General features: G+C 36.5%; 4 protein-coding genes across 6 annotated transcripts in view; 3 read left to right on the top strand and 1 right to left on the bottom strand.

Moving 5' to 3' along the window:
• LOC107727321 (BTB/POZ domain-containing protein KCTD5-like) overlaps positions 1–4,046 on the top strand; it is an 11,265-nt gene extending 7,219 nt beyond the window's left edge. Inside the window, exon 7 of the mRNA XM_016537166.1 lies at positions 436–4,046. Coding sequence (XP_016392652.1) covers positions 436–465 — 30 coding nt within the window. The 3' untranslated portion in view covers positions 466–4,046. The remainder of the gene's footprint in view (positions 1–435) is intronic.
• An 853-nt stretch (positions 4,047–4,899) lies between these two features.
• Positions 4,900–11,730, top strand: LOC107727292 (monocarboxylate transporter 3-like). Its single transcript, XM_016537119.1, has 4 exons — positions 4,900–5,195; positions 6,356–6,811; positions 8,835–8,978; positions 11,321–11,730. Exons 2-4 carry the CDS (start codon positions 6,481–6,483, stop codon positions 11,608–11,610), a joined length of 765 nt encoding a protein of 254 aa, XP_016392605.1. The 5' UTR covers positions 4,900–5,195; positions 6,356–6,480; the 3' UTR covers positions 11,611–11,730.
• A 3,112-nt stretch (positions 11,731–14,842) lies between these two features.
• Positions 14,843–19,643, top strand: LOC107727316 (antigen peptide transporter 2-like). Its single transcript, XM_016537158.1, has 12 exons — positions 14,843–15,089; positions 15,367–15,905; positions 16,052–16,166; positions 16,268–16,398; positions 17,162–17,367; positions 17,529–17,726; positions 17,818–17,946; positions 18,028–18,216; positions 18,295–18,468; positions 18,604–18,763; positions 18,883–19,019; positions 19,148–19,643. Exons 2-12 carry the CDS (start codon positions 15,374–15,376, stop codon positions 19,355–19,357), a joined length of 2,181 nt encoding a protein of 726 aa, XP_016392644.1. The 5' UTR covers positions 14,843–15,089; positions 15,367–15,373; the 3' UTR covers positions 19,358–19,643.
• Positions 19,501–24,780, bottom strand: LOC107727314 (Fanconi anemia core complex-associated protein 100-like). 3 transcript variants are annotated; one of them, XM_016537155.1, is made up of 9 exons: positions 24,326–24,780; positions 24,123–24,241; positions 22,636–23,288; positions 21,664–21,882; positions 21,416–21,566; positions 20,321–21,185; positions 20,122–20,238; positions 19,952–20,057; positions 19,501–19,827 (listed from the first exon to the last, which is right to left on the bottom strand). In XM_016537155.1, the coding sequence occupies exons 1-8, from the start codon at positions 24,476–24,478 to the stop codon at positions 19,971–19,973; spliced, it is 2,364 nt and encodes a 787-aa protein (XP_016392641.1). In that variant the 5' UTR covers positions 24,479–24,780; the 3' UTR covers positions 19,501–19,827; positions 19,952–19,970. The 3 variants fall into 3 exon arrangements, with proteins under 3 accessions (XP_016392641.1, XP_016392643.1, XP_016392642.1); XM_016537157.1 differs by having other exon boundaries at positions 19,501–19,829; positions 19,952–20,038; XM_016537156.1 differs by lacking the exon at positions 19,501–19,827 and having other exon boundaries at positions 19,991–20,057; positions 20,132–20,238.
• Between the last annotated feature and the right edge of the window lie 2,829 nt (positions 24,781–27,609).

Raw genomic sequence — 27,609 nt, 5'->3', positions numbered from 1 at the left:
AGATTTTTCTGATTTTTCTTAAAAATGTAAATTAAAAAATTTAAGTTTTCCCCCAAATTGTGCAACCCTAATAATAATAATAATAATAATAATAATAGTAAATAGAATAGTAATAATAATAACACTATAAAAATTATATAAACTAAAATAATATAGGTAACATATGATAATAATAATAATAATAATAATAATAATAATTATAGTTTGTAGTAGTAACAGTAAAAAAATACATTAAAATTATATATTAAATATATTATTATTTATTAAATATATTATTATATTTATTAAATATATTTAAAAAGTATATTAAATTAAATATTTTAATTAAAAAAATGAAAGAGGTTATTAATGACTGATGAGAACATATAACAGACTGATGAGAAAATATTTCCAAAAATTGTCGAGCTCATCATTATCTTCACGTTTCCTCCACAGATCCTTCAGGAGAGGGGGTCCAGGATGTGAGGAACCTGGTGCCTGAGCCCACACAGATCTCCCATCCCTCACCTCCTTTCTCCAGATCCTCCTCCACCATACAGCTGACTCCAAGTTCATCAGCCCACCCTCCCCTCCTCCCTTGTGCCTTTCCACTGTGGGGGTTTCAGTCCCCCTCCTCCCTTCAGTGCTGCAGCATTAACCGATCAGCACCACCACTAACTATCATCACTAATCAAAAATGCGTCCGAGGTTAAACCTCAGACCATCACATTTGATGCAAGACCTGCTTAGAGAGAGGATTACAGGGAAGGATTCATCATTCATCTTAATGCTTATTTATGCAGACTTCATCATCATCTTCCTCATATCCCGGTCACTATCATCATAATCTTTACAGCTGCTGGCTTTAAATGTTTTAAGGGGGTTCAGTTGCCCCTGTTGGCTCGGCTGCGTCCACATGACCATAATTTCCTCAGGACTTCCAAATGGTGTACAAGATAGCCTCATTTCTCTGACCGTCAATACAGCTTCTCATAACAACCGCATTCACTTACACTGTAAATCATTAGCAGCCAAATGTGTATCATTTCAGCATTCATTTCCCATTGCCTGGTCAGACCAAGAGCACAGCAGATGGCACAACGGAAAAAACGAAGACAGCAGCTTTTGAACATGCAGTATTTTGTCTTCAAAGCGGCATGTTTCTTTTGTTAACTACCCATTTACACATCTGGAAAGGACCAGAGGAGATGGGAAAACTAATACTGCCAATTGTCCGGTCAGATGCTCCAAATCGCGTGTCCATTGCTATGAAGATGTCTCACATTTTCCGATTCGCTCCGGTTGACTTCTGTCATCCTGGATTTTTTTTCTATTTTTTTGCCTTGTCGCTGTGGATATTTCAAAACAGGAAATAAAAAAAATCAAAGAAATATGCGGTTTTAGGGCATGTGAGGATTATGTATATTCAAACCATATGTATTACGAAGAGGCCGAATGCAAGTCATGTAATTGTTGATATCTGTACCATAGTGGTCGTTTTTTGTGTTAATCAAGATGAGTTTCTCTCTCTGATTGGGGAAGGTTCTGAATCGAACCCTAATGTATTTTTTTTTAAAGCCTGGTCGCCGAGATGTGAAATTGATTGTTGTGTTTTTCCTTTAAACACTTTGTCGATGACTGGAAAAAAAGAAAAAAAAGCCGGAGACTTTTTGTATAGACGTACATAGTCCAGGTGGTTCAGGAGACTGTTGTTGGACAAAGTGCCCACTAGTTTTGAGTCAGGGCAAAACTGCATTAGTGGCTCTTTGTTGCATTTTTTTGACACTTTTCTGACATTTTAAATTCAGAACTGACTCTCCCCGTAACATTCTGGCTATTTAACTGTTTCAATGATTTCTGTTTAAAGTCTGATCACGTCAGTTGAATGTTTTTGAATGTATTTTGACACTTTTCTGACATTTTCAATTCAGATCTAACTCTCCACCGTAACATTTAGGGTATTTAACAGTTGAACTTATTTTTGTTTAAAGTCTGATCACGTCAGTGGAATGTTTTTGAATGTAAAGGGCTCCATTTATTATGAAACATTCTTGCCTTTTTTTCTTCTTTTTTTCATTTCAAAATCTAATATAATTTCCGGCAAAACATTTTATGTTTGCTTCATTTTAACATTGAAGCTTTGTCTTTGAAACCAGTGGCCCTCATTGTTTAACCCAATCTAGCAGCAGATGAACCTGATCTCCTGTTTTATCGCCTGTATTTTTTATATAATTACATTGTGGTTTCTCGGAATCTGCTGTGACTACATCACAAATTGTCAGTATTTGAACGGTATCCAGGCTGTATTTTGGTTATTCGGTTCTTCATATCTATTGATGAAATATTGTTGAATCTAGGGGTCAGGTAAGATGGCATCATGTGCGTGGACTTTAGGTGACGATTTTATGGTCGGCAGTGTTTTAAAGTGTTGTCTCTCTCTAAATACATTTAAGGATTTTTACCTCTTTATCGCACTAAACTCATGTCTTTGGTTTATCAGATCAAGAAGGCGAAGTACTTGAGTTTGTGAGATAGTTGTTGGCTTTCCCTTTCTTCTGTTGTGTTAATGTTTTCCCCCTCCTGAAGAGAGTTTATTTGTTCAGCCCCAATTATTAGTCATTGAAGCTCCTGTAACAGGACCTCGGCTCTCTCACAGGATCCTATTGTACATTCCCATTGTTCAAATAGGTTTCAGGTCTGATTTCAAAGAAGAATCCTGGATTCAAAACTAGATGGTGCTGTTTAAGTCTCTCTCCGTCCCAATGGTTTGTCTAGTGTTGTGCCTTTGACCTGTCATGCCCTTCATGTCTTCACTCCTAGATTACTCTACTTTAAATACAGATGGTTGGGAAATGGTGTTTATTTTATGTTTGTTTTGACTAAATCAGTTCTGTTCCTTGACTCAGATACTGACTGTGCCCGTTTCCCCTGAGTTTATGGTACTTGTTGTTTCAGTGGTTCATCTGTATTTAGCTTTTCCACTCCTGCCCCTATGCACTTTCATTATAATGCATTATTATACCTGCATTATAATGTTCTCACTGTGTGGATTTTGTTTTTAGATTTTGTTCTATTTTTAGAGTCGAACCCCATGTGAGGCAGAAGAAAATGTCATGGGCAGTCTCAAGATTTATTTGGGACAGTTCAGGAAACTGATATGGACGTCACATTGACTGCTGATGCTTTAAGCACTTGAGATTGTGAGACTTCTGTGTGTCTCCTTTTCCTTAGAAATCTACCATTCTTCTTTAGGTCTTGTACCCCATGTTGTTTAAGATCAAACAAAAAGGTATATAAATAAAGATATTTTCTTTGTGGGAAAAAAGATATATGCTATTCTGAAAAACAGGAGGTTGGTGTTTTGGAATACCAACTTGGAAGCATGCAATGTGTTGAGTATAAAATGCTGGGATGTTGTCATATTGTGACGGTGAATTGGTGCATGGACAGATGACGGATGGTATTAATAATATTTGAGAAGTGGAAATTAAAAAAAATATATGGCCCTATTTTAACTGTTCTGTACAGAAATTGATCAAATCAAACACAGTACTACTGGAAAAACTTGCTTGCTGAGGCTAAATATGCTTATGCAACACCCCATGTATCTGATAAAAGATATAGCTTTCAACCAATGTTTTCGAACTGGCCAAAAGTGCAGACCTCTGTCATAACTTCTTCAAATAAAAGTTAAAAACAAGGTCCATGTTTAACATAAGTTGTTTTTTTTCTTCTTGCCATAATAGCCTACAACACCTGCATGCTTTAATATACAGTACACACGCATTTTAATGTGCTAAAAACCTGCTCTTTCATCAGATGTATTGGGTGTATTGCATTGTCAACAGTATTGATGTAAAGTGTCAAATATGTCACTAGGCTATGGAGATTGTGGAGCTAAGTGTTCTGGAAATGAATAGTCTTGATCAGACTGTATTTTTCAAAAAAAAAAAAAAAGTTTTTTTTCATTTTTAAAGTTTGTCTTCTGATGCAGTTTCTTGCAATGTACAGATTGCAAAGTCATAATGTATGATTTTTATCATAAAATGTGTTTGTGTTTCAGATTGGTGGCGTGCTTATTTTGTTTACAATGTTTTACATTAGAACTTTTTTTTTATATGTATTCTGTTTAAAAAATGTAAAACCATTAAAAAACATTTTGACATAAAAAAAACGAGATTGCGCTCACAACAGTCATTTCTAGACTGCTAAATATTTTGGAGCCTTATAAAAATGTAATTGAATTATTAACTATTGTAATGTTTGGTTATTTGCCTTGCCAGGAAACGATAATTTTACAGTTCCCTGATATTTAATTACTGTGGGAACCTTGTAAATAATACCATTTGAATTGAAAGCATACTTCACCCATAAATGTAGTCGACCAAATATGACTTACTTTCTTCCATGGAACACAAAAGGAGAAGCAGTCTCAGTCACCATTCTCTTTCATTCAATGTTTTTTTCCCCTTCATACAATAAGTGAATGGTGACTGTCTGAGACATACTGTTCAACCTCTCCTTTGGTATCCCACTGAAGAAATTTAGTTACACAGGTTTGGTCAGACTTTTAATTTTTTGGGGTGAAATATCTATATATCGACTGTAAAGCTACTCTTAAATTAAAGTGGTCTAAATTGACACTGGAAAAAGTCACCGTGTGTTTTTCACAAATGGTTAGTATTGGAAATATAATGGAGTGTGTTTGGGGTAAGAATAAGATGTTTGTTAGGATTTGGAGTCTGCGTCACGGGATCAGTAGAATGTACTTTACTAATGTAGTATTGTTGGGAGGAGGTTTAGTTTTAATAAACCTAACTCTTGCTATGGGTTATACGTGCTTAACTACGCCAGCATACAGAAACCCGCCCTTCAGCGCGGCTCTAACGTAACGTTAGTCGGATGCGACTGAGCTGCTCTGGGTGAAAGGCAAGAGGAAATGCCATGCCATCGCCCCGGTGCTCAAATTTCTCTACGTGTAGACTGCTGTTAAAGGAGCCGTTAGGCCTACTACTTCCATCTAGCTCTCTATTTGGTTTATATGGTTATAGTACGATATGTGAGAGAACATGCTGTTACATTAGCGTTTGCTTAATCGACTGGATCCTGAAACTGCTCACAACCAGAGTGTCTCCTCCTACCGCTGATCTGACAGTCTCCGCGGCACAGGCAGACGGTGCTGGGTGGATAACGTTACCTGAAAATGCGCTGAAAAGGTGCGTTTGTTGTTTATTACATGAGTTTTTTTTCCAAGCTTTGCATCGTGTCCTGTTTGAGTCTGGCAATACGTGTTCGGCTTTAAGAACAAGATGAATTGTTTACATTGGCTTGTGAGACCCCGGTGATGTGGCTGGTTTCAGGTAGCCTACCTTCAATAAAGACAAACATGTCTCAAGTGTTTTAAGTAGTTATTTACGTAGCACTTGTTGGAAACGTCGCACGCGTCTGCTTTCCGTATAGTTTCTTTGTTGTTCATGTTCAGAACACCCTGAAACAGCTGTAGAAGCAAAATAAATAAAATACCATACAAAAGGATAAAAAAGCATGTGAACAAAAATACTAGTGGTGGAGATTTACTTCGTAGGTTACATCGTTACGCCAGTAGGTGGCGACACAGGAATGTCTTTTTTTCTGTGTTGAGTGAGTTATTGAAACCTTGAATCATTCACTCAACCGATTCTCTAAAAACATGAAATCTTTCACGACTGTAACTTCTTATGTCTTATCGTCCTTATAACCTTATAATATTAAAGAGTGTTTAAACATCATAAGCGTTATATAGACAGTTTCGTTTTAGAGTTTCAACAAAATATAAGTTGCTGTTATTGGTTTTATTTTTTTGTATAATTTGCTTTTAGTAACTTCTACATACTCGTTCTTTGAAGGGGCGTGGCAGTTCAGTTAAACCATTCAGTGAAATTTTTGCATTTGCCTGCTACATTCAGTTTCTTGTTTCAAAGTAAGATTATTTCAGAGACCGAGATATTTCAGAGATATTCACTTAAAAGATTCTTAGACACTTTTTAAAAACACAGATTTAATTACGAATGAAAACCACTATCTGTTTCCATATCGAAATGTGTTAGATAAATATAAACTTGGTTAGTATTCAGTATTACAGCTAAGACCAAACGAACCGTGAAAAATCTCTAAGATGGATGTGAGCAAATACCTCTCAGGTCTACCTGAACTTGAAAGGTAAACAAAGTAATAGTTTGACAAGTTCTTACAATAACTTTTTGTAGCTCCACCCAATATTTTGCAATGAATTTTTAAAAATCTTTCTTTTTTTAATGTGTTTGTTTGTGTTCCTGAAAAATGCTTTATATTGCTCATTGTTCAATAAGATTAGCTTTTCCTCCCTTTTTTTGTATAGGGGTATAGCAAGCACACTTTGTTTGGATGATATAGAATATGCAAGAATGTGTTGCCCTGCTCTTCTTCTGCCGCTGAGAGCCCAAAGCTCCCCGGATCAAGTGGAAAAACCCAGGTGGTAGTGACATGGTTACCATCAGATCGGAAAATATGGCACCTCAGCAACCTTCCAGCATGGAGGAGCAGTCGGGGGAGCTATGTGAGCCTGAATCTGAGGAGGGAGAAAAACAAGGAACAGGACCCCCTTCTGATCAAGCTCATCCAGTTGGCTATGATGCTCCAGATGGAGGCTGGGGATGGGTGGTCCTAGTGGCTACTATCCTTGTCTTAGCTCTGACTCTGGCCTTCCCCTCCTGCATTGGCATCTTCTACTTAGATCTTCAGGAAGAATTTCAAGCCAGTAACAGTGAGACATCTTGGGTGCCATCGATAATGACGGCAGTTCTGCATGCCGGAGGTAAGGATGTTATAGAGAAGTCTGTTCTTTCTTCTCCACTAGCACAACCAAATGAAATTGCAAAAATAATGATAGTTTCAAACAGGTTTCCTCAACATACCACCTATCTTCCACTGGTCGGACAAACAAGAAGTCCCACCTCCAAACTTATGGCATTACCTGAGCCCAGGGTTTCCCAAACAAGGGTTTGTGAGCTAATAATTAATTATATTGAATGTCATATTAAAATAAACAAATGGAGCTGCACAGTTAATCAAAATAAAACAAAATATTGATATATTGTATCAAATTGCGATTGTCAAGTCAAAGGCTATTCTGCTTCTCACTAACTCCATTTCTGAGCTGTGAGTTTAATGTCCATTTGGGAACACAACATGTGCTAAGTTCACATTATTTACAACAGGAACATTTGCATAATTTCCAATGTTTTTGTGAACAGAACGTTACAGCATTTCACCAGTATTTCGCCAAAATAAAAACTCATGTATCTGCTAACATCTTAAAAGCTTGAAGGTTTGAACATTTGAAAGTGCATAATTCCAGACATAAATATTTGTATTGTAATTTGTGGTGTTAGGTGGTTGTTGTAAAGCGTGAACTAAGTATGAACACCCTTAAACGTGACTATTTCCTTTAGCAGCAGAGTCTTTGTTCTTTGTCTCTGGATGTCCCAGCAGTAGCAATATGAGACATTTTCAGACAGTAGCAATATATGATAAAATAATCATATATAATTTTCTGGCCAAGTCGTGCAGCACTATATTTCTAAATGATTTAAAAATAAAACACTAAAAACATTAGATATTTTATCTGTTTACTTGCATGTCATGCGGCCATTAACCAGCATCAGAGAACTGTAAACATGTGAATATGTTGTGAAATTATTATGGCTGTCAGTCGATCAAAATTTTTAATCTAATTAATTACATGGTGCGCCGATTAATTAATCTAATTTATCGCAAATAAAATTTGGCTGTGAAAATACTCACAAAAGATTATTTAAAGCTATTATTGTGTTAAATGAGAAAGTATCAAGTAGACATTACAAATAGTAACTTTAGAAATAAATATTTTATTTGATTCAACATAAAATTTATTACACATAAACGTTTAGGCTACAACGGCCTAACATAATATGGAACATAAAAGAAGATAATTTGAGAAACAATTTTGTTTTATCAGATGTTAAACAGGTAATTGTGCTGAATGCATAAGTGCCCAATTCATCCCCACTGTAAGAATGAAATTGTGGTCATTATTTGACATCTGATTTAAGCTGATAACAACTACATTACATAAGTCCAGTAGAGATGGTAATTAAAAGTCAGTGTTTGATTTACATGTTCACTGTGAATTTGGCTTTTTACTGGTAGTCATTGTAGCAGTCATAAAAGAGGAACAGCTTGATCCAACATTTATTACACACACTTCATTATACCTCTTAAATAGCCATACATCAATTACTTGTGAGAGTTGTGTGTTGACATTTCGCTTAAAGGGGTCATATGATGCTGCTAAAAAGAACATTATTTTGTGTATTTGGTGTAATGAAATGTGTTTATGCGGTTTAAAGTTAAAAAAACATATTATTTTCCACATACTGTACATTATTGTTTCTCCTCTATGCCCCGCCTTTTTGAAACGCGGCGTTATGCAAATCTTCTCACATCGTGACGTAGACATGTGGGGTGTGTTAGAACGAGCCGTTTTAGGTAGGTGTGGCTGACTCTTAACTTTTATAAAGAATATCTCTTTGGATTTGAGACTTTAGTCTTTGCAACTTTACAGATCTTCTTTATGCACCAAGAGCTTGTAACACTTCAAAGAGAAAGGAAAAATTGAAATCGCATCATATGACCCCTTTAACATATTTGAACAAGGCAGTTCATTGTTCTAGGGTGGTGTTTTGAGTAGCTGGTTGTTGAAAATGAGCTGTAGGAATATGGCATGTCATGCTGGGATTTTAGGAGTAAACCATCTCAGATTAAAGTTTTTTTTTTTACCGTATGTGTTTTTCTTGCAGGTCCTCTGTGTAGTGTTCTGGTGGAACGCTTTGGTTGCCGGGCGACAGTGATGTTTGGGGGAGTGCTGAGTGGTTTTGGGATGGCGGTCAGCTCTTTCTCACATACCATTGTTGATTTATACATCACCACTGGGGTCATCACAGGTCAGTAAGTCACCAGAGGAAGTGATAATGATATCTTGTTTGATCTGTAGATAAAAGAGCAACAGCAGTGATTACATAAACATTGTGATTCCATTCATCATCGTGATTATGTAAAGAGTTATCACTAAGCACTTTACCAGCTGACCTGACATGAATAAGAATATGAATACAGATATGAAGAGGTTGATTTCTTGAGCAATATCACACAAGAATCCTGTTGTGCTTATTATCAGCATGGCTGTTATTTAGCATTTAGCACAACAGCATTACTTTGAGTGTTCTATAAACAAACAGTTAATTAGACCACCCACAAAAAGTTTCAGATGTTAAAAATGTACGTACTGTAGCAACAAGCAGATTTATATGACCAGTAAAATTATTTTTTTGCAGCTTTATAACCTAATATTTCTTGAAAGACTTACTATTTATATTACTAATGTGTGAATGTGTTTCATTATATATTTAATGTGTTTTGATTTTATGCTTTGTGAGGCACTTTATGCTTTACTGCTAAAAGGTGCTACACTACTGGTCAAAAGTTTGGAAGATTTTTAAATCATTTTGAAAGAAGTCTCTTATGCTCACAAAAGCTAAACGGTAATATTGTAAAATATTATTACAATCTAAAAAAAAATCTTGGTTTAATCTTGAGTTGCCTTTTATTTTTGTATATTTTTATTATTTAAATAAACTAGAGCAAGCAAACATGTCATTAAAATGGTGAACATTTTGCAAACAAATAGTGACCAGTTACGGGACCTACAAAATACAGTTTCCATTATAAATTAATATCAAATTTACCCTAAAATCTTGATGTTAAAAAAAAAAAAGTTTTGTGAAATTGAAAGTGCACAGTGCATTTCCTAAAAATCCCGCTGCTCTTATCCCAAGTTTAAATCTGTCTCAGATCAGGAAATGAATGTTCTTTCCTGTCGCATCTCAACTGTCCTGCCAAAGTAAAGTCTCATAAAAATCATTTTAAAGTTAATTCAAAGACATTCCCAAACATTCTTGTCTTTTAAAGAAGAATCACTATGATATAGAATGAAATATGTGTATGATTGTGTAGCTATCAGTGAGGAGGTTTGTTCTCCTCTTTCTGGGCTCTTTCAACAGCATTACTTTGAGTGTTCTATAAACAAACAGTTAATTAGACCACCCACAAAAAGTTTCAGATGTTAAAAATGTACGTACTGTAGCAACAAGCAGATTTATATGACCAGTAAAATTATTTTTTTGCAGCTTTATAACCTAATATTTCTTGAAAGACTTACTATTTATATTACTAATGTGTGAATGTGTTTCATTATATATTTAATGTGTTTTGATTTTATGCTTTGTGAGGCACTTTATGCTTTACTGCTAAAAGGTGCTACACTACTGGTCAAAAGTTTGGAAGATTTTTAAATCATTTTGAAAGAAGTCTCTTATGCTCACAAAAGCTAAACGGTAATATTGTAAAATATTATTACAATCTAAAAAAAAATCTTGGTTTAATATATTTTTTAAAAATTATTAATTTGTATTTTTTTTGTTGACCCTCATCTACAGTTGGTTGAGTTGCCTTTTATTTTTGTATATTTTTATTATCTAAAATAAACTAGAGCAAGCAAACATGTCATTAAAATGGTGAACATTTTGCAAACAAATAGTGACCAGCTACGGGACCTACAAAATACAGTTTCCATTATAACTTAATATCAAATTTACCCTAAAATCTTGATGTTAAAAAAAAAAAAGTTTTGTGAAATTGAAAGTGCACAGTGCATTTCCTAAAAATCCCGCTGCTCTTATCCCAAGTTTAAATCTGTCTCAGATCAGGAAATGAATGTTCTTTCCTGTCGCATCTCAACTGTCCTGCCAAAGTAAAGTCTCATAAAAATCATTTTAAAGTTAATTCAAAGACATTCCCAAACATTCTTGTCTTTTAAAGAAGAATCACTATGATATAGAATGAAATATGTGTATGATTGTGTAGCTATCAGTGAGGAGGTTTGTGCCTGTGTTTCAGCAAAAAGAATGGAATGTCTGCTCCATTGTAACAGCACTAATCTGGATTTATGTGTTGGTCGGAGCGAAGGCTGTGTTCTCAATCTGGTCTTTGATCTTTCTTACACAGAAATGTCATTAGTTGAGCCAAGTGCTGCCTAGCACCTTGGAGTGCTACTAAGTACACGCTTTTGGTGTTCACCTGTATTCTAGAACGCCCCTTCACATTCATGCATGACTCATGTTTGGGTGGTTATTTTTAAAATAATGATGATCAAGCAGATTTGTATTAAATTTGAACGTATTTAGATCTAGTATTTTTATTTGGTTTTATAGATACAAAATAAAATGCTAATACCCCTGCACCTGTGTTCCAGGAATCCTTGTGGACCGTACTGACCAGTACACATATGTGTTCCTGGCCTGCAGCATCTCAGTGGCCTTATCAGCTCTGTTCCTTATGGTTTCCTTTTACTGGCTGGACTCCCGTGATGCAGCCCAGAAGAACAGTTCACCAGCGTCTGGGTCTCCAGCTAAGCCTGCAGTCAATTTACCCACGGACTGCCAGTACAGCAGTGTGCCTACAGATGGGGACAAGACAAATAAGCCATCATCAGAGGCAGAAAAAATCACAAATGTATGACCTGGATCAGAGTTATTTATGTCTTTGTAATCGTGATCCGTATCAAGTACAGAAATATGTTTCTTTGCCATTTGTGACCCTGGACCACAAAACCAGTCATAAGATTTATACATCATCTGAAAGCTGAATAAGCTTTCCATTGATGTATGGTTTGTTAGGATAAGACAATATTTGGCCGAGATACAACTATTTGAAAATCTGTAAAATCAAAATATTGAGAAAATCGCCTTTAAGGGGGGGAAGTCGTGGCCTAATGGTTAGAGAGTGTTGTCCAAATGAAGTTTTTAGCAATGCATATTACTAATCAAAAATACATTTTTTATATATTTACAGTAGGAACATGGAACATGATCTTTACTTAATATCCTAATGACTTTTGTCATAAAAGAAAAATCAATCATTTTGACCCATACAATGTATTTTTGGCTATTGCTACAAATATACCCCAGCGACTTAAGACTGGTTTTGTGGTCCAGGGTCACATTTATTAGTATCATAGAATGTGCTATTTATAACTATGTTATTTCAACATCAAACTCTGATAACAACTTTGTACGTTGTTATCTGACACTGGCTTTTGCAAACATCCTGGTCTCACATCACCGGTTCGCCTTATAGAGTATATCAGTGCCATGGAGCTACAGTGACATCCGTTAATGCAGTCCTTTGAATTCAAGTAAATATTATAAACCCTTCTTCATTTACTGATCTAAATGACCGTATGCTGAAGTTGTTTGCCCAGGAAATTAAGCTATTTCAAGTCAGGAAATATTGAGCACTGTGACAGATTTGATTCATCTCATGCTTGTAATATTGTTTCCTCATTTTTTGCCAGTTACACTACTGTTTGACAGTTTGAGGTTGATAAGATTTTTGAAAGAAGTCTCTTATGCTCACCAAGTCTGCTTTTATATGATTGAAAATACAGTAAAAACAGTAATGTTGTGAAACATTATTACAATTTTAAATAACTGTTTTCTAATGCCATAAATTTTAAAATGTAAATTATTCCTGTGATGGTAAAGCTGAATTTTTATCAGCCATTACTCCGGTATTCAGTGTCACATGATACTTAAGAAATAATCTGGTGCTCAGGAAACATTTATTATTATAAATGTTGAAAACAGTAATGCTGCTTAATATTCTTATGAAAACCAAAATACCTTTTTATTTTAATTTTGATGAATAGAAAGTTCAAAAGAACAGCATTTATTTGAAATAAACATTTTCAGTGTTTCGTTACTTTATAAATGTCTTTATCGACACTTTTAATTTAATGCATCCTTGCTGAATAAAAGTATTAATTTCTTGAAATATCTTACTGACCTAAACATTTGAACAGTAGTATACATCACACTGTGTTGTTTTATACACTTTTTGTGTCATAAGACTATGCACTGAAAGACCTGACCCTTAAGGAAGATTGTTGGTCTGATGTCTCTACACATTCAGTTCCCAAAGGGTTGGAAAGGTACTGTATAATAAATCAGTAGAAAATTGTTTTGCTATTATTGCACATAGGCTCTTAATGTTTTCTCAGTCCAAGTACAGACATTCTTTAACCAAGATATATTTAATATTCAGACTATATGTGCCCTTGGGTTGGTTGGTTGGTTTGTTTGTTTGTTAGGATTAGTACTGAATAAGATTGTATTTGAACTGAGGGTGCAGAGGGCCCATTAGTGTCATGAATTATTATTCACTGCTGAACAGAACAAGCGTCACATTTCACTTCGTGCTGATTTATACACTGTAGAAAAAAAATCCGTAAAATTTACGGTAAAAAAACGGCAGCTGTGGTTGCCGGAATTTTACCGTAAAAAATACGGTAGCAACGTTTTAGGTTTTACGGTTTTAACTTAAATTTACAGTTACATTACAAATTTACATTAACAGATATAATGTTAATATACCAACCTTATTGAAGTACTGAAATCTGTTTTGTGCCTTTGTAATACACTGATAACCACCAAATGCAGGTGGTGATGAGAAAGTCACATGATGAACCAAAGCCCATCACAAGCAGCTTTTAAATAATAACATATATAGAAGGTGCACAGTTTCATTCACACAAACACTAAACACCATCATGGTAACACACATGAAACTGAAATAATGCAATAAACATTCATTTAACAACATTAGGTGTAACACACAACCCTAATATACAAAACCGATAAGAAAAAACTAAGAAGAAACAGTTATTTCAACAAAAAAACATCAAATTTGAAATGTAACGCAGGGAATTGTGGGAATGTCAATTTACAGTTATTTACTGTAAATTATACGGTCTTTTTCACTTCCAAAAACGGTATACTACCGTAAAATTAGTGTCCAATACATGTAATGTCCAATACAGTTTTTCACTGTATAGAGTAGGGGAATTTATTGTTAACCATTCAACAGGTTTTTACTGTAGCATTTTTACAGTCTTTTACCGTTAAATTCAGAGTCATTTTTTACAGTGTATGTAAACTCCTCATGTAAACTCTTGCTGGTTGCCGTAGTTGCTCTGTTGTGTTGTTACTTTGCCAAAGCAAATGACCAGCTTATATAAGCGGAAAGGGCTATGATTACCTCCGAGAGAGTATCATTTATATAACAATGTATAATACAAAGTATTTACTACAATAAAAATTTATTTCTGTACTCAATTTAAATTTAATAATAAAGATGTAAGCAGACAAATGCTCTGTTTTATTATTATTTTGTTTTGTTTTCAATAAGCAATTATTAACAATAAGCAATTATGGTTTGGCTTATCTTAGCTGTCTAGGTAAACCCATCTTCATCTTTCTGGTTTATGTTTGCAGAAAAGTCCAACATTTTTGGTCATTCCACAAATTCGTTTAAAAAAATTGAAAACATATTCTATCAGACAAAGAATGTATTAAATGTATTTAAGTGTTAATAAATTGCATTCTTTTATTGCAAGCTATATGTAGCTATGCCTTGAAAAGTTTTCTCATAAAAAGAGAATAAATAAACGTACTATATTGCTATATATGTGTTTAGAAAATGCCTATAATGGTAGTAAATGCTGGAGTCAGCTTTTTTTATTGTTAAAATCCTTGTTTACACACTTGCTCACGAGTCACGAGTGAAACAAAGGGCTGCATATTTATGAAATCACCCGCATGATTGATGATATTCGCTAAACAGCGCTCTCTGCTGGCCACTTGAAGAACGCGCCAAACAGCGTCCACAGCTGGTGAGTCGACCAGCCGACGTAGCGTACACCGTCATGATCCGTCATACGCACAACATACAGTAGCAATATGAAATAAAAACGTTTTTTTATGCACACTACCTTTGTTTGCCGTTTTAAGCAAAATATGCGGTTATTAAATGTGTTTCCTAAATCGATTCTCATTATTCGTATGCGTAATGGAACTGAAAACCAGTTTTGACACCGCCCACAAGTGTGAAAGTGAAACCAAACGTGAACTTGCGACAAAATGCAACGAGAGAAGCTAATGGTAAGAAGACTTATATTGTGTATCTCTTTATATTGTTTAGCGCTTATCCTATATTTAAATGCACTAGAGAAGATTGATGCCTCTGAAAACATTGTAAACCAGCCTAAGCTTTGCTAGTCTTAGCTTGTAGCTTTAAATGGTTTTTCAATTGGTCACACTAAGAGACCAGCTTTCCCATCAGCTAAAACCCCTCTAAAACCAGCCAACAGACTAGTGTGAGCAGGTTTTGAAACCATTCTAGACTGGTTTATCTGATTCATCATTTTTATCTTTTCAGTTTTAAGATGACCTCAGAGGCTCACCCCATCTTTAGAACTGCAGCAGTGCATTTCTGCCTGTTGTGCTGTGATCTTGTCATCTGGGCTTGTGTATGGACGGCACTGCTGTGGCTGGATGGAGAGGGCAGTCTGGATCTATGGTGCCTGTGGGCTCTCAGGGCCATCAGCTGTGTTGTGCTTTATTCATTGAGCACAATTTTTGCTGACAGCAGCATTCAGCCTCTCCTGAAGCGCTGGGTAGCCCTACTGAGCTTCCTACCTCCAGTGTTTGACAGTATGCAGACAATGCTGCACGGTACCGTGAGAGGCTTCACTCCTGTTCCTGATCCTGGCATGGTGATCCTGAGCTTAGCTACATCTACCCTCATATATATGGTGTGGGAGATGGCCTTCCCACATGGTGGATCATCTAAGGGTACCAGAAACCAGAAGAAAGATGAAGAGGCCAAAGCACTCCTAATGAGGGTCATTCGATACTCCAGGCCTGACTATCTTCATCTAGGGGCTGCATTCCTCTTCCTCAGTCTGGCAGCACTGTGTGAGTGTTTCTCATGGTTGAGGAAACTATAATATTGTCTGAATTCTTGATTTTAAATCCAAAACCTGATTTCAGTGCATCTTTTATCTACATAGAAGAAACTAGATCCAGAGTAATACAAAATAAAGTTGTTGTTTTTTTAATAGTTGAGACATTCATCCCATACTGCATTGGCAAAGTTATTGACATATTGAGTGGAAAGTACCAGCACACCAATTTCTCATGGGCTATTGGACTCATGGCACTGTGCTCACTTGGAAGGTCAGTGTAACATCACTGCCATGCAAACATCTTAAAAACGAATGCCGCCTTGTACAAACTGGTTTTGTTTTTGGAATTAATTGTTCATTTGTGTCTTTAAGTTCTATGTTCGGTGGTATGCGCGGCGGGATGTTCATGTGTAGCCTCAGCAGACTCAACAAAAGAATACGACACATGCTGTTCCAGAACCTCATGAAGCAGGAGATAAGCTTCTTTGAAGAAAACAAATCAGGTACCTGTCCCTTCACTTCACTTGAAGTTTAGCGCTAATTGTCTTTAAGTAAACATTTTCCAGAGAAATAAAAATTCTCTTTATCTATTTTCTAAATGCATGTTTTAGATGTCATTGTGAACAGTTCAGTCATGTTTAATATTTTTTTAAATGTCAAAACTGGATCTTCCGGTGAAAACGACCGACTTCTCCATTAATTTTTTCAGCTTAAACCCCATCCCTGCAAGCTCGCATTCATCTGCCTCCACTTTTGAGTGCAATACTCAAAATCCAATCAAGTTGTTCAACAAAACAAAACAAAGAAAACGCTTCTTGTGTTTTTACCGCAGTATAATTGAATAGGCTCTTCTGAGGACTTGTGGAATCGACTCTTTATCCCCAGCTATTGTTCAACAAAACAAAACAAAGAAAACGCTTCTTGTGTTTTTACAGCAGTATAATTGAATAGGCTCTTCTGAGGACTTGTGGAATCGACTCTTTATCCCCAGCTGCCTCAGAATCAACCAATTTTTTGTATGTTTTCAAATAGCAAGTGCCACAAGAGTCACTAAGTTTTTTACCATTCCAAAAAAGTAAAACACTTTAAAAATTCATACATAAAATGACTGAAGATCCTCAGAAGGTTAAAAACACATCTTGCGAGACTGCATTCCGCTGCATATTTGAGTATGATTTTGAAAGTAGACAAAGCTACTAAATAGTGCATATGTGATAATATATTATTTAAAATCATGCCTCAGAAACAAAATTTTCTCTCTTACAGGTAGTCTTACATCACGTTTGATCTCTGACACTGATAAAATGGGACGCTCTGTGGCCATGAATGTGAATGTGTTACTGCGGAGTTTGGTGAAGACATGTGGCATGCTGTTCTTTATGCTGCGTCTATCCTGGCAGTTAACCCTCCTCACCTGCATCGAAATGCCACTTCTTGCTTTCATTCAGAATTCATACAACAACATCTCCCAGGTTAGTAAACCTTCTCATGTTGGTTTCCTTATTACTTTCACACAGCTTCATAAAGCTGTGCGTTGGCCTCTCCTGAAAACTTTTTTCAACAAAAAAAAAAAAAAAAAAACACTTGGGGGTACAACCGTAATGAATTCATAGCGTCTCACCTTTCTTATCAGACAATAGCCAAAGAGCTTCAGGACTGTAATGCAGAGACTACAGAGTTGGCATCGTCTGTCATTGGGTCAATGAAGACTGTGCGCAGTTTTAAGGCAGAGCATCAGGAGCAGCAGCGATATGAACAGACTCTCAACCGAAAGCTCCAGATTCTGAGGCGTAAAGGCATATACAGTGCCATCCATCTCTTAATACGCAGGGTAAATCATATACAGTCCTGATTTGCATGCACCGGTCTCCAAAATAGAAATTGTGTTCTATTTCATTGATTCTTCTTTCATTGCATTGTAGTTCATTACAGTAGGCTTGAAGGTAGCAATGCTGTTCCAAGGCCGAAATCTCATCTCCTCTGGACAGCTAAGCAGCGGCAGCCTCCTTGCATTTGTGTTCTATCAGAAGGACATGGTGACCAACATGAAGGTATGGCTGGCAAGTAGAATTTTACAGTAATATGACTCTTCATTTAGAGAGACTAAACTCTGTCCATCATTATATTCTCAGCATCTTGTATATATCTACGGAGACATGCTGAATACTGTGGGATCAGCAGTGAAGGTGTTCCAGCTGCTTGACAGGAAGCCACAGATGAGAGAGGCAGGTGATTTGGCCCCAGAGAAGGTTGAGGGAAGACTAACCTTTGAAAAGGTCACCTTTTCCTACCACTCCCGCCCTAATGAAAAAGCACTTAAGGTAGGCTTTGGTTAATAGTGCAAAAGCAGATCAGAGAACTAATGGAATTTGCATGGACTCATTGTTGAATTGGTGCAGTCTGTTACATTGGAACTGAGTCCAGGGAAGCTGACGGCATTGGTAGGACCCTCTGGTGGTGGGAAGACCTCTTGTGTCTGCTTGCTGCAGAGGTTCTATGAGCCACAGGAGGGTGAGGTGTTACTGGATGAAGAACCTCTGCACCACTACCAACACCAGTACTTGCATAAAAAGGCAAGGAATGATACACCAGCATTTATAACCATTTAACTTGAGGAGAGATGTGCAAACAACCAATTCTGTTGGATGGTTTGGTGAAACGAGTAGTAGTTTGTAAATTGATACATCATTCTCTTTCATTTGGCTTAGGTGGCAATGGTATCCCAGGATCCTGTGCTTTTCTCTGGCTCTGTGAGATATAATATTGAATACGGTTTAAAGGACTGTCCACTCGAAAGAGTAAAAGAAGCTGCTCTGAAAGCCAATGCACACAACTTCATATGCAAATTGGAACAAGGATACGACACAGGTAGATAAAACTAGGCAGATTGTCAGATAATCGATATGGTACCGAAATATTGTGCATTCCCATAAATAACATAAAAACTCTATAAACGAGTAGGTTAAATCTGGAAGCTTTCTCTGTAGATGTTGGCGAGTGTGGTGGCCAGCTGTCCGCAGGGCAGAAGCAGTGCATTGCCATAGCCAGAGCTCTGATAAGGAACCCACAGATTCTCATCTTGGATGAGGCCACCAGCCACATGGACTGCAGCACACAACAAGCTGTACGGACTCCTCTGGAATTAATACTAAAATCCTAATATCTTAATAAACAGCTGCATGTCATTTTTAAGCTGCTGTAACATGATAAATTCTGAGGTTCTCAGTATCTATTCATGATTTTGTTGTCCAGGTTCAAGATGTACTCAATAACATAACGGATCAGACAGTACTGGTGATAGCTCATCGTTTGGAGACTGTAGAGAAAGCAGACCACATTATCTTCATGGAGGGAGGTGAAGTCGTGGAGCAGGGAACACACCAGCAGCTCATGGCCAAAGAAGGAAGATACTATCGGCTCAGAGAAAAGCTTTTCAATCTGGAGACACAACCAGCGGACTAAAGTATCAAATATGTGGATTTATTTTACAGAAACTTTAGTACACACTCACAGACTGCATTTACCCACATTCTATTGTGGGGTAAATACTTAGTTTTGATGAATTATATGCTTCAGGACAAGTGTAGACCTGAGTTTTTAAAATGTTTTTTTCCTCTGTACTTTTCTCCATACCTCTGTTTATATAGACAATGTTTTATTGATTATGGAATAAGTGATGATGAATGGGACACACAAAAAAGAAAGCATGGGATTTGTATCCTAAAAGTAAAACAGTATGGAATAACAACCTCTACTGTATTAAAAAATATATGCAATAAAGAATTATGATGGTGTACTTCAATCAGAGAATGACCAGTGGATTTGCCCTCAGCTGCAGAAAAATGCGGAACAGGATTTCAGAGTTCTTATTCGTCTTCATTGTGCCACCAAGAGCTTCTTGATTCTGAGCATCCTGAAGGTCTTCATAGAGACTGACAATAGAAAAAACAATTATATTGTATGTGATTTAAGCAAAACTGTCTGATACACGTGAATCGATACTAATCACAGTGTAAAAGTGTAATAAACAGATAAATTGAAGGAAATCAGATCTACCTCAACATGCCGTACGGCTTCAATCAAGCTCTGTGCCTTTAGCTGTTTTGTATGAACACATTTCACAGCCGCGTCTCTGAGCAAGACCTGTTGAAAATGTCATGATCTGTAAATTAGATTCAATTGTAAGTCCATGTTCGAAAAATGGAAATACTTTATTATAAAAGTACCTGAAGGCGCCTTAGAATGGCATGATGCAGTCCACACACCGCTGCCACAGATGAACTTTCCACCCGAATCTCCAAGACTTCAAGAGGTCCATCAGAACAGAAATCTCCCAGTGTTACCTTGAGGAAAGACATGGGTAACTCATTCTAAATTACAGACTTTATGATCATAAATAAATAATCAGTAGTATAAAGTCAGCACCTCTTTGACCAGAAGCTTGACAGAGCATCCATCTGGACTGTAGGCACAAACCACTGGACTTTGTACCGACATTTGTCCTCTCTCCTCAGGTGATACCAACCAGTTTAGCACAGACATGCATCTTTCTGTACTGCTGGTTGCTGAGAGGTGCAGTTTGGTATTTAGAAGCTGTGATGATACCCTGACCATCACTGTGATGGGTCCTGACTTGGTAGTAGTATCAGAATCTCTGGTTATAGCTCCTCTGGAACGCAGGAAGGTTTGGATGCCATCAGTGACAGTGTTGTGTCTGATATTACCATTAGAAAATGATCCATCTAGCCTTAAAGCATCAAGCCAGTCAACTGTTAAAGTACTCAAAGGTGCACTGATGGAGCCCATCTCTGTTAGGAGCTGGGAAACACCAGGAGAAGATGCTTCAGGACTAAACAGAGCAGAAAGGGAGAAGACAAGAGAACAGTAGACTTTCACTGGCAGAGACAGCCCGCCAGTGCTTTCAAGGGGAATGGTTACATCCAGTTTCTGACCAGAATCCAGTTTCATGAATGGGAATGAGTATGTCCCAGATGAGCCTTCCATATTTGGACCCTTGGATAATGGATGGACCTGAATGCACAAAGTCCAGCCATGTTCCAATGTACATCCACTTGAATTTTCAAGCACACATGTGAGAGTCAAAGAGTCTCTTTGGAGCAACGAGCTCCATCTAGCTACACCACAACAGCTGATTGGACGCTTGGTGCCCATATTACACACCTTTTCATTCCCATGGTTGTCCAACATTAGGCTGCAAACATTTATGACTTGATTAAGATGTTTGAGAGACTCATTTTTCTCCTGAAGCTTGTGTTTCAAGGATTCCGCCCTGCAGAAGAAAAAAAAGGGTAAATGACGTGAAAATATTTTTCTGGCCGTTTTAAATGTAAAAAAACAAAATAAAATAAATTCATAAAAACAATGATTTTTTCCCCAAGAACAACTATGATTATAAGATAAACTAAAATTTTAATAAATCAAAATAAACACAAAAAGTGACATTCAGCTTTTGCCGCCGGAAAACCAGTAGTCTTTTCAATGATGAAGTATAAAACAGACCTCTCCCAGATGTTTGCGATGGAAGCCAGAAGGTCTTTCACTCTCTGGCCTGCCAGAGATGAGGGCAACCTGGGAACATTTTCAGATCCTTGAGGAAGGTTCACGCGAAGCAGTCTTCCACTCAAAGATACTGCCAAAAGCTGCACAGATCCTTAAAATTCGAAAACAAACACTTTGTGTTAGTGACTTAAAATACTGCAAAAGCCCGGTAAACAGCATAGAGATGTATCATAATTCATGTTATGTACCTGTGGGGTTAGTATATGGCCCAGCAAGTGCTATAGCCCTGCATACACCAAGACTGTCAGAGGTCAGAGCTTGCAGTTGGGACTCAGTTCCTGTTGCTTCTGATGAAGATGTTGTGGTGAGCTGAAGAGCGTGTAGGTCATTGAGAGAGCTGTAGTACAGCCGCTTATCATCAACACAGGCACACAGCACTGGTCCTCGTACACTATGCTCATTGAAGCCTATAAAAAGTGAATTTACAGATTACCAAAACTAATCTAAGTTATTAAAAAATATATTCAAAATGAGAATGAGTACAGTAATTTTGATATTTTAAGGGATATAGAGTCAAAAATGTCAGGATGATACATCTGTCCTGATATCAAAATGAAGGGGAAAAAAAGCTTCATTAAAAAATAAAATTATTCTAAACAGAAAATCTCAAGTAGTCTGGTATAATGTTTTACTATTATTTCTTATATAAATATTTTAATAAAAACTGCTTCACTGCTTAGCAATTTTTGGTCTGCCAAATCAAGGCAACATTAGGTCAGGTTGTAAAATGTCATGTGGTTTAATTCTCCAAAACCGTATTCATATTTATTAATAATACATGTAATGGATTTTTAAAATACCTTGAAAATATATATTTTAAAACTTTTTTGAAAGTAATTATTAATGTACACGCATATGTATTCAAAACAAGGAAAAACTTCATTACTTTTTTTTTGATGATCACACCACATGACATCTTTTCAGTCATTAAACTGAAACTTTTCCTGAAAATGGTAGAAAGGTTTTACAAACCATATGAGACCAGTGTGAAAACGAAAAGAGTACATCTCCGATAAATTGGCTCATGTTTATTAGATTTTAAAAATATTTTTCCTTATCTTTATTGTGGACATTCTTGTATATCATTGACTCTCAAATCAAATAAAGACTAGGGCAATGGCAAATGTATGTGTAATGAAAGCACTTTAATTCAGTCTTACTATAATCTGCCTTTTTTCCTTCCATGCTTGCTTGTTTACTTCTGACAATTAGAAGTTTGCCTCTTTGACCAACTGCAACAAGACACTGAGGTCCGTGTTCTCCAGAAATGCAGGTTCCAATAAATACGACTGGCTGCTCTAAGCTCTGGAGGACTCTGACTGGAGATCTCTGCTCTCCTGTAGGACCAGCCAGGGTGGGGACGAGCAAAGGAAAGCAGCAAATACGTCCATCAGGTAAACCACACAGAATGACTGGAGAATTGACTAAAGAGGCATCCACTCCAAATAAAAGCCTGAAAAGATGGGGCTCAAGATGGGGACGGAGGTCAGATTGGTCAGTGCTGACTGATGTGGATCCTTCGGGGTAGATACAAGTTAATACTGGAGGTGAACTCACACTTTTTTCTTTGTCTGTTAAGTTTAAACAGCATGTGTTTAGAGTTACAACCTGGAAACATGCAAGTTTATGAAGGGGTCTGGATCCAGGCTCTTCGTAGAGATCAAAACTCCAGACAGACTTGTGAAGGCTAAGAGTCACAAGGATCTTCTCAACTATGGTGAACGCTTGTAGGCTGGCATTTTTCAGGACAATTGAATCATCTGGCACAGTATACTGCACACTGTCAGGACTTTTGTTCACCCGGACAGAAGAACTAGGAGGGAAAAGGCATGGGAAACTAAAATCACAAAACCAAAAATTCACCATTAAAGTGACTCTAGATATTGGCATATCTATGCCACTAGAAATAATCTAAAGACCCAATGAAATTGCTTGATGAATAGTTTTCTTTCCTGAGATGGTGCATTCCCTGATAGCACACATACATCACGGAGACGTCTATTTGACGTCTGCAAGAGGTTTTTTTTTATTTTATTTTTTTAGAGTGTTTGCTCATGTGCAATACATGTATAGGAGGTTTGCTATCAGATGTCAAATAGACGTTTAGATGTCTTTAAGATGTTTATGATTTAGAATGGACGTAAAACTGACATCTTAAAGACGTTTATCAGAAGGTTGTAAACAGCAGATGCTTTCCAGATGAAGAGATCTTTAACAGATGTCTTGCAGATGTACCTGTACTATCTGGGATTTATGGTCAAATTTCCAATGGAAAGAAAGAAATGTCCTTATAGCAACTCAGCTAGGAGACTTCATATTATGACTGTATTTAGTTTATTTAGTAAAACAAAACGTGAATTCAACAAGTAATATTAATCATTGAATTTAATTGCTAATTACTAAGCACCGCCCCTTGGTTACAGTTGCTAACAAGTTCAGAATTTTCATATTTAAATGCATTCGATTGGACAAAAAATTGTGTAGTGCAACATAAATCATCAGTATTGTTGGTCTGTTTTCCAGTAAATACGTACGTTTATTTGCTGTAATTAAATTACACACACGTACATACATACATATTTAATAGCAAGTGATAATTTATCACGGAAACAGTAATCTGTATGTAATCTATATATTACTAAGTTACCTGAGCTGTGGTGGTAAAGGGGTGCAGTAAAGCCCACCGTTCGCGCAAAGTGCATAAAGTCGATGTTTATCGTCACTTAATGCCAAATTTATCACTGAGGCTTCAAACAGCATCACGGTCTGAAAAACAACACGTATTAAGTGAGAATGGGGCCAGAAAAGTAGTATAGTTGAACACAAAAGTGAGAACAAACGTCCACTTGCCGTGACTCTCCTCTCCTGGATATTGAATATGAGCACATCTCGGTCTCCGCGGGTCAAGAAAAGATTCACACCGTCCTGAATAACGCGCACTGAGTGTGACTGACAGTCACTGAACTCAGATAAATACTCCACACTGCACCTCACCGCGTCCATTATCAGATTCCGCCTGTTTTACTTTCTCCTCTGAGTGAAAGTCAACTTAAAAGACGTTTTCTGTTAGGATAATAATAGTAATGCGATTTAACTAACGTTACATAAAACAGAAATGTTAGTGACTGTCCCTAACTTGTTTCATGTTCCCGCCGCCTCTACAGTGACCAATGAGGGCCAATATTCGTCCTTCTTCTTCTTCTTTTAGGATTTAATGGCGGTTGGCAAACCAACTTAAAAGGTGCATTCCCGCCACCTACTGGAAAGGAGTGTGAAGCGCACAATGAATAGGAACTTTAGAAACAAGAGCTATCTTAACAAAAAAAACAAACAAAAAAAGTTTTAAACCAAAACCGGTATACTACATCCTATTAATCAGTCCTGTTTCTTTTAAATAAATAACTAGTGATGGTAGGTACCCACACGAAATTGACCAGAAGTCCATACTGTCTTATTCTAAAAAGACTCTGCAAATATTCTTCCTTCTTCTGCCTGTCCGTTTTAGTAGACTGCCATCTACCGGTATTACGAGATGATCGGTTTCCGAGATTTTCGGTTTCAGTGGGCGGAGCAAATATGAATATTCATGAGTTTCACTGACATGCGCGTGGAACCAGGTGGAACTGAGTACAACAGCTGAAATAAACTTGTATTTGTGGACTAATCGTTTTTCATCTATGCTGTAATTGTTCTTAAACTGTTAGGCTTAGGCTATATTTACAAAATGACTAGGAATCTAAGACCACACACAAGCATGAAAGTGTTCATTTGTTCATGTTCACCAACTGCATTTAGGCTATCAGATAAAAAATATTGAAAAACATTAATATTGTGAAATAATTTTACAATTTAAAATATAGTTTTTTTCCCCCCCTGTGATGTCAGATCTCAACTTCTCTTCAGTGTCTCATGATCCTTCAGAGATCATTCTAATATGCTGATTTGCTGCACAAGAAACATTTCTGATTATCACCGTTGAAAATGGTTGGAGGATTAGGATTCCTTGATGAATAGAAAGTTCAGAAGAACAGCATTTATTTGAAATTTAAAATTTTTTTTTTTTACATTATAAATGTCATTACTGTCATTTTTATTAAATTAATGCATCTTTGAAGAACAAAAGTATACATTTCTTAAACAAACAAACAAACAAAAAATCATAGTAATCCCAAACTTTTGAATGGTAATGTCAAAAGCCAGAATCAAGTTAAGAAATTTCTTTTTTCCCCCTGCTTTATTATGTCATATTTTTATACAGCAGATTCTATAAGGACGTTAACATCACACTTTCTTGTCTCGTTGTCTTGTTTTGGTGCATAAATCTATTTTGTTGTAACAAGGATTCAATAGTGATTCATGCTCAAATTCAGGAAAACTTTATTAATAGCATCCTCCATGACTATAATTTTCCTGGATTTTGAGTGTGAATCACTATTGAATTCATATTTTTAAAACCAAAATGCCACTGTCTCACATAATATCAAACATCCACACCAACACACATTTTACCAACATCTTATCACAAGCTAATCAAGGCAATAATCCAATATTTATTCCACTTTATTTTTTATAATTACAGGCCCTTTTTATTTATTTATTTATTTATTTATTTATGTATGTAGTCATTTAGCAGATGCTTTACACATAACAAAAAGAAAACAAGTAGAATAGAAAAAGAATAGAGAAAGCTAGTGTTAGTGGCCTTTAAAAAAACAAAAAAACAAGCAGTTGGAAAACGATTAGAGAGTGCAAGTGTTAGAGGGTCAACTTAACAAATAGATAAAATAGAATTAGAATAGAGAGTGCTAGAGTTATAGAGGGTCAAATAAAGATGCAAGGGATGTGTTTTTAGCGGTTTCTTGTAGATGGCTAAGGATTCGAATTGAGTTGGGCAGGTCATTCCTAAATAATTGAAATGGTAGTTGGATCTGCGCTACTATTGGAAACCTGTAGCTGTATCTACACCTTTATTTTGACTTTTATTTAATCACCTTTATTTGACCCTCTAACTCTAGCACTTTCTATTCTATTTTAAGAATTGTACAGTAAGAAAGTTATTTTAACTAACCAGGAAATTAACGTTCTTAGAATTGACAAGACAGTTGACCAGCGGATCTAAATATTCATAATTAATTATAACTAGTTATGATTAATTATTCATATTTCCTCATGAGCTGATTCGTTACAATATATATATATATATATATATAAAAGATATATTGATAGCAGCGTCTCTATTAGCTGTTGAGGTTGTGTCACCAAGTTTCAAATAATCAGTTGTAGGAATCAAAACTAGCGAACGAATCATTCTACGGAGTCCGTTCTTTTCAACGAATCTTTTCAATGTTATACATATCTATGATCAAAACGGTATGAAAGCGATCGCGATTCAGTCTTAAAGAGTCGAACAGCTCTCTGACACTCTGAGTCGTTTGGAGCAGTAATGTTTTATTAAACTCAATAAAAGTGGCACTTTGTAATATATCTATAATTAGCTACTTTCTCCAAACAACAGCTTTCAAATTTTGTGTATGTATGTACATATGTAGTTAGAAGTAAATATAGCTACATGTCTGATAGGCTGTCCATGGGTGTGTCAGTGATGTAGGGAAGGATTTTCGACAGGCTGGTTTTAAAATACAAAAAATAATAATATCTATTGCAATTGTTTAAACATTAAGAATGTTGTGTACACAAATTCATATAAAAATTTTAAATGAAGTGATTTTAGTGTGTTTTCATCTAGATCAGTGATCCTCAAATCTGGCTCGCGAGATCCACTTTACTGCAGAGTTTAGCTCTAACCCTAATCAAACACACCTGAGTTTGCTAATCAATAGGCTTGTTTGAGATGCGCCTCGCCTCGCCTGAAATGTAGGCGAGAGTAGGCGTCTGCAGTGAGGGGAGGAGTGAAATAAGCGCAGGCAAGACGGACAGTTCTGACCTCTCGAAGTGAAACAGATACCAACGAGATCAAAGACAGATATCGCGTTCTCACTCATGTGCTGTGCTGCTGATTAACATGATATAATAGGCTTGTTTGAGATGCGCCTCGCCTCGCCTGAAATGTAGGCGAGAGTAGGCGGCTGCAGTGAGGGGAGGAGTGAAATAAGCGCAGACAGACAGTTCTGACC

Source organism: Sinocyclocheilus rhinocerous, unplaced genomic scaffold (assembly GCF_001515625.1).
Source record: "Sinocyclocheilus rhinocerous isolate Xijiao unplaced genomic scaffold, SAMN03320098_v1.1 scaffold186, whole genome shotgun sequence".
Lineage (NCBI taxonomy): Eukaryota > Metazoa > Chordata > Actinopteri > Cypriniformes > Cyprinidae > Sinocyclocheilus > Sinocyclocheilus rhinocerous.
Note: the sequence above shows the minus strand (reverse complement) of the source record. Positions and strands in the feature narration are given on the sequence as shown.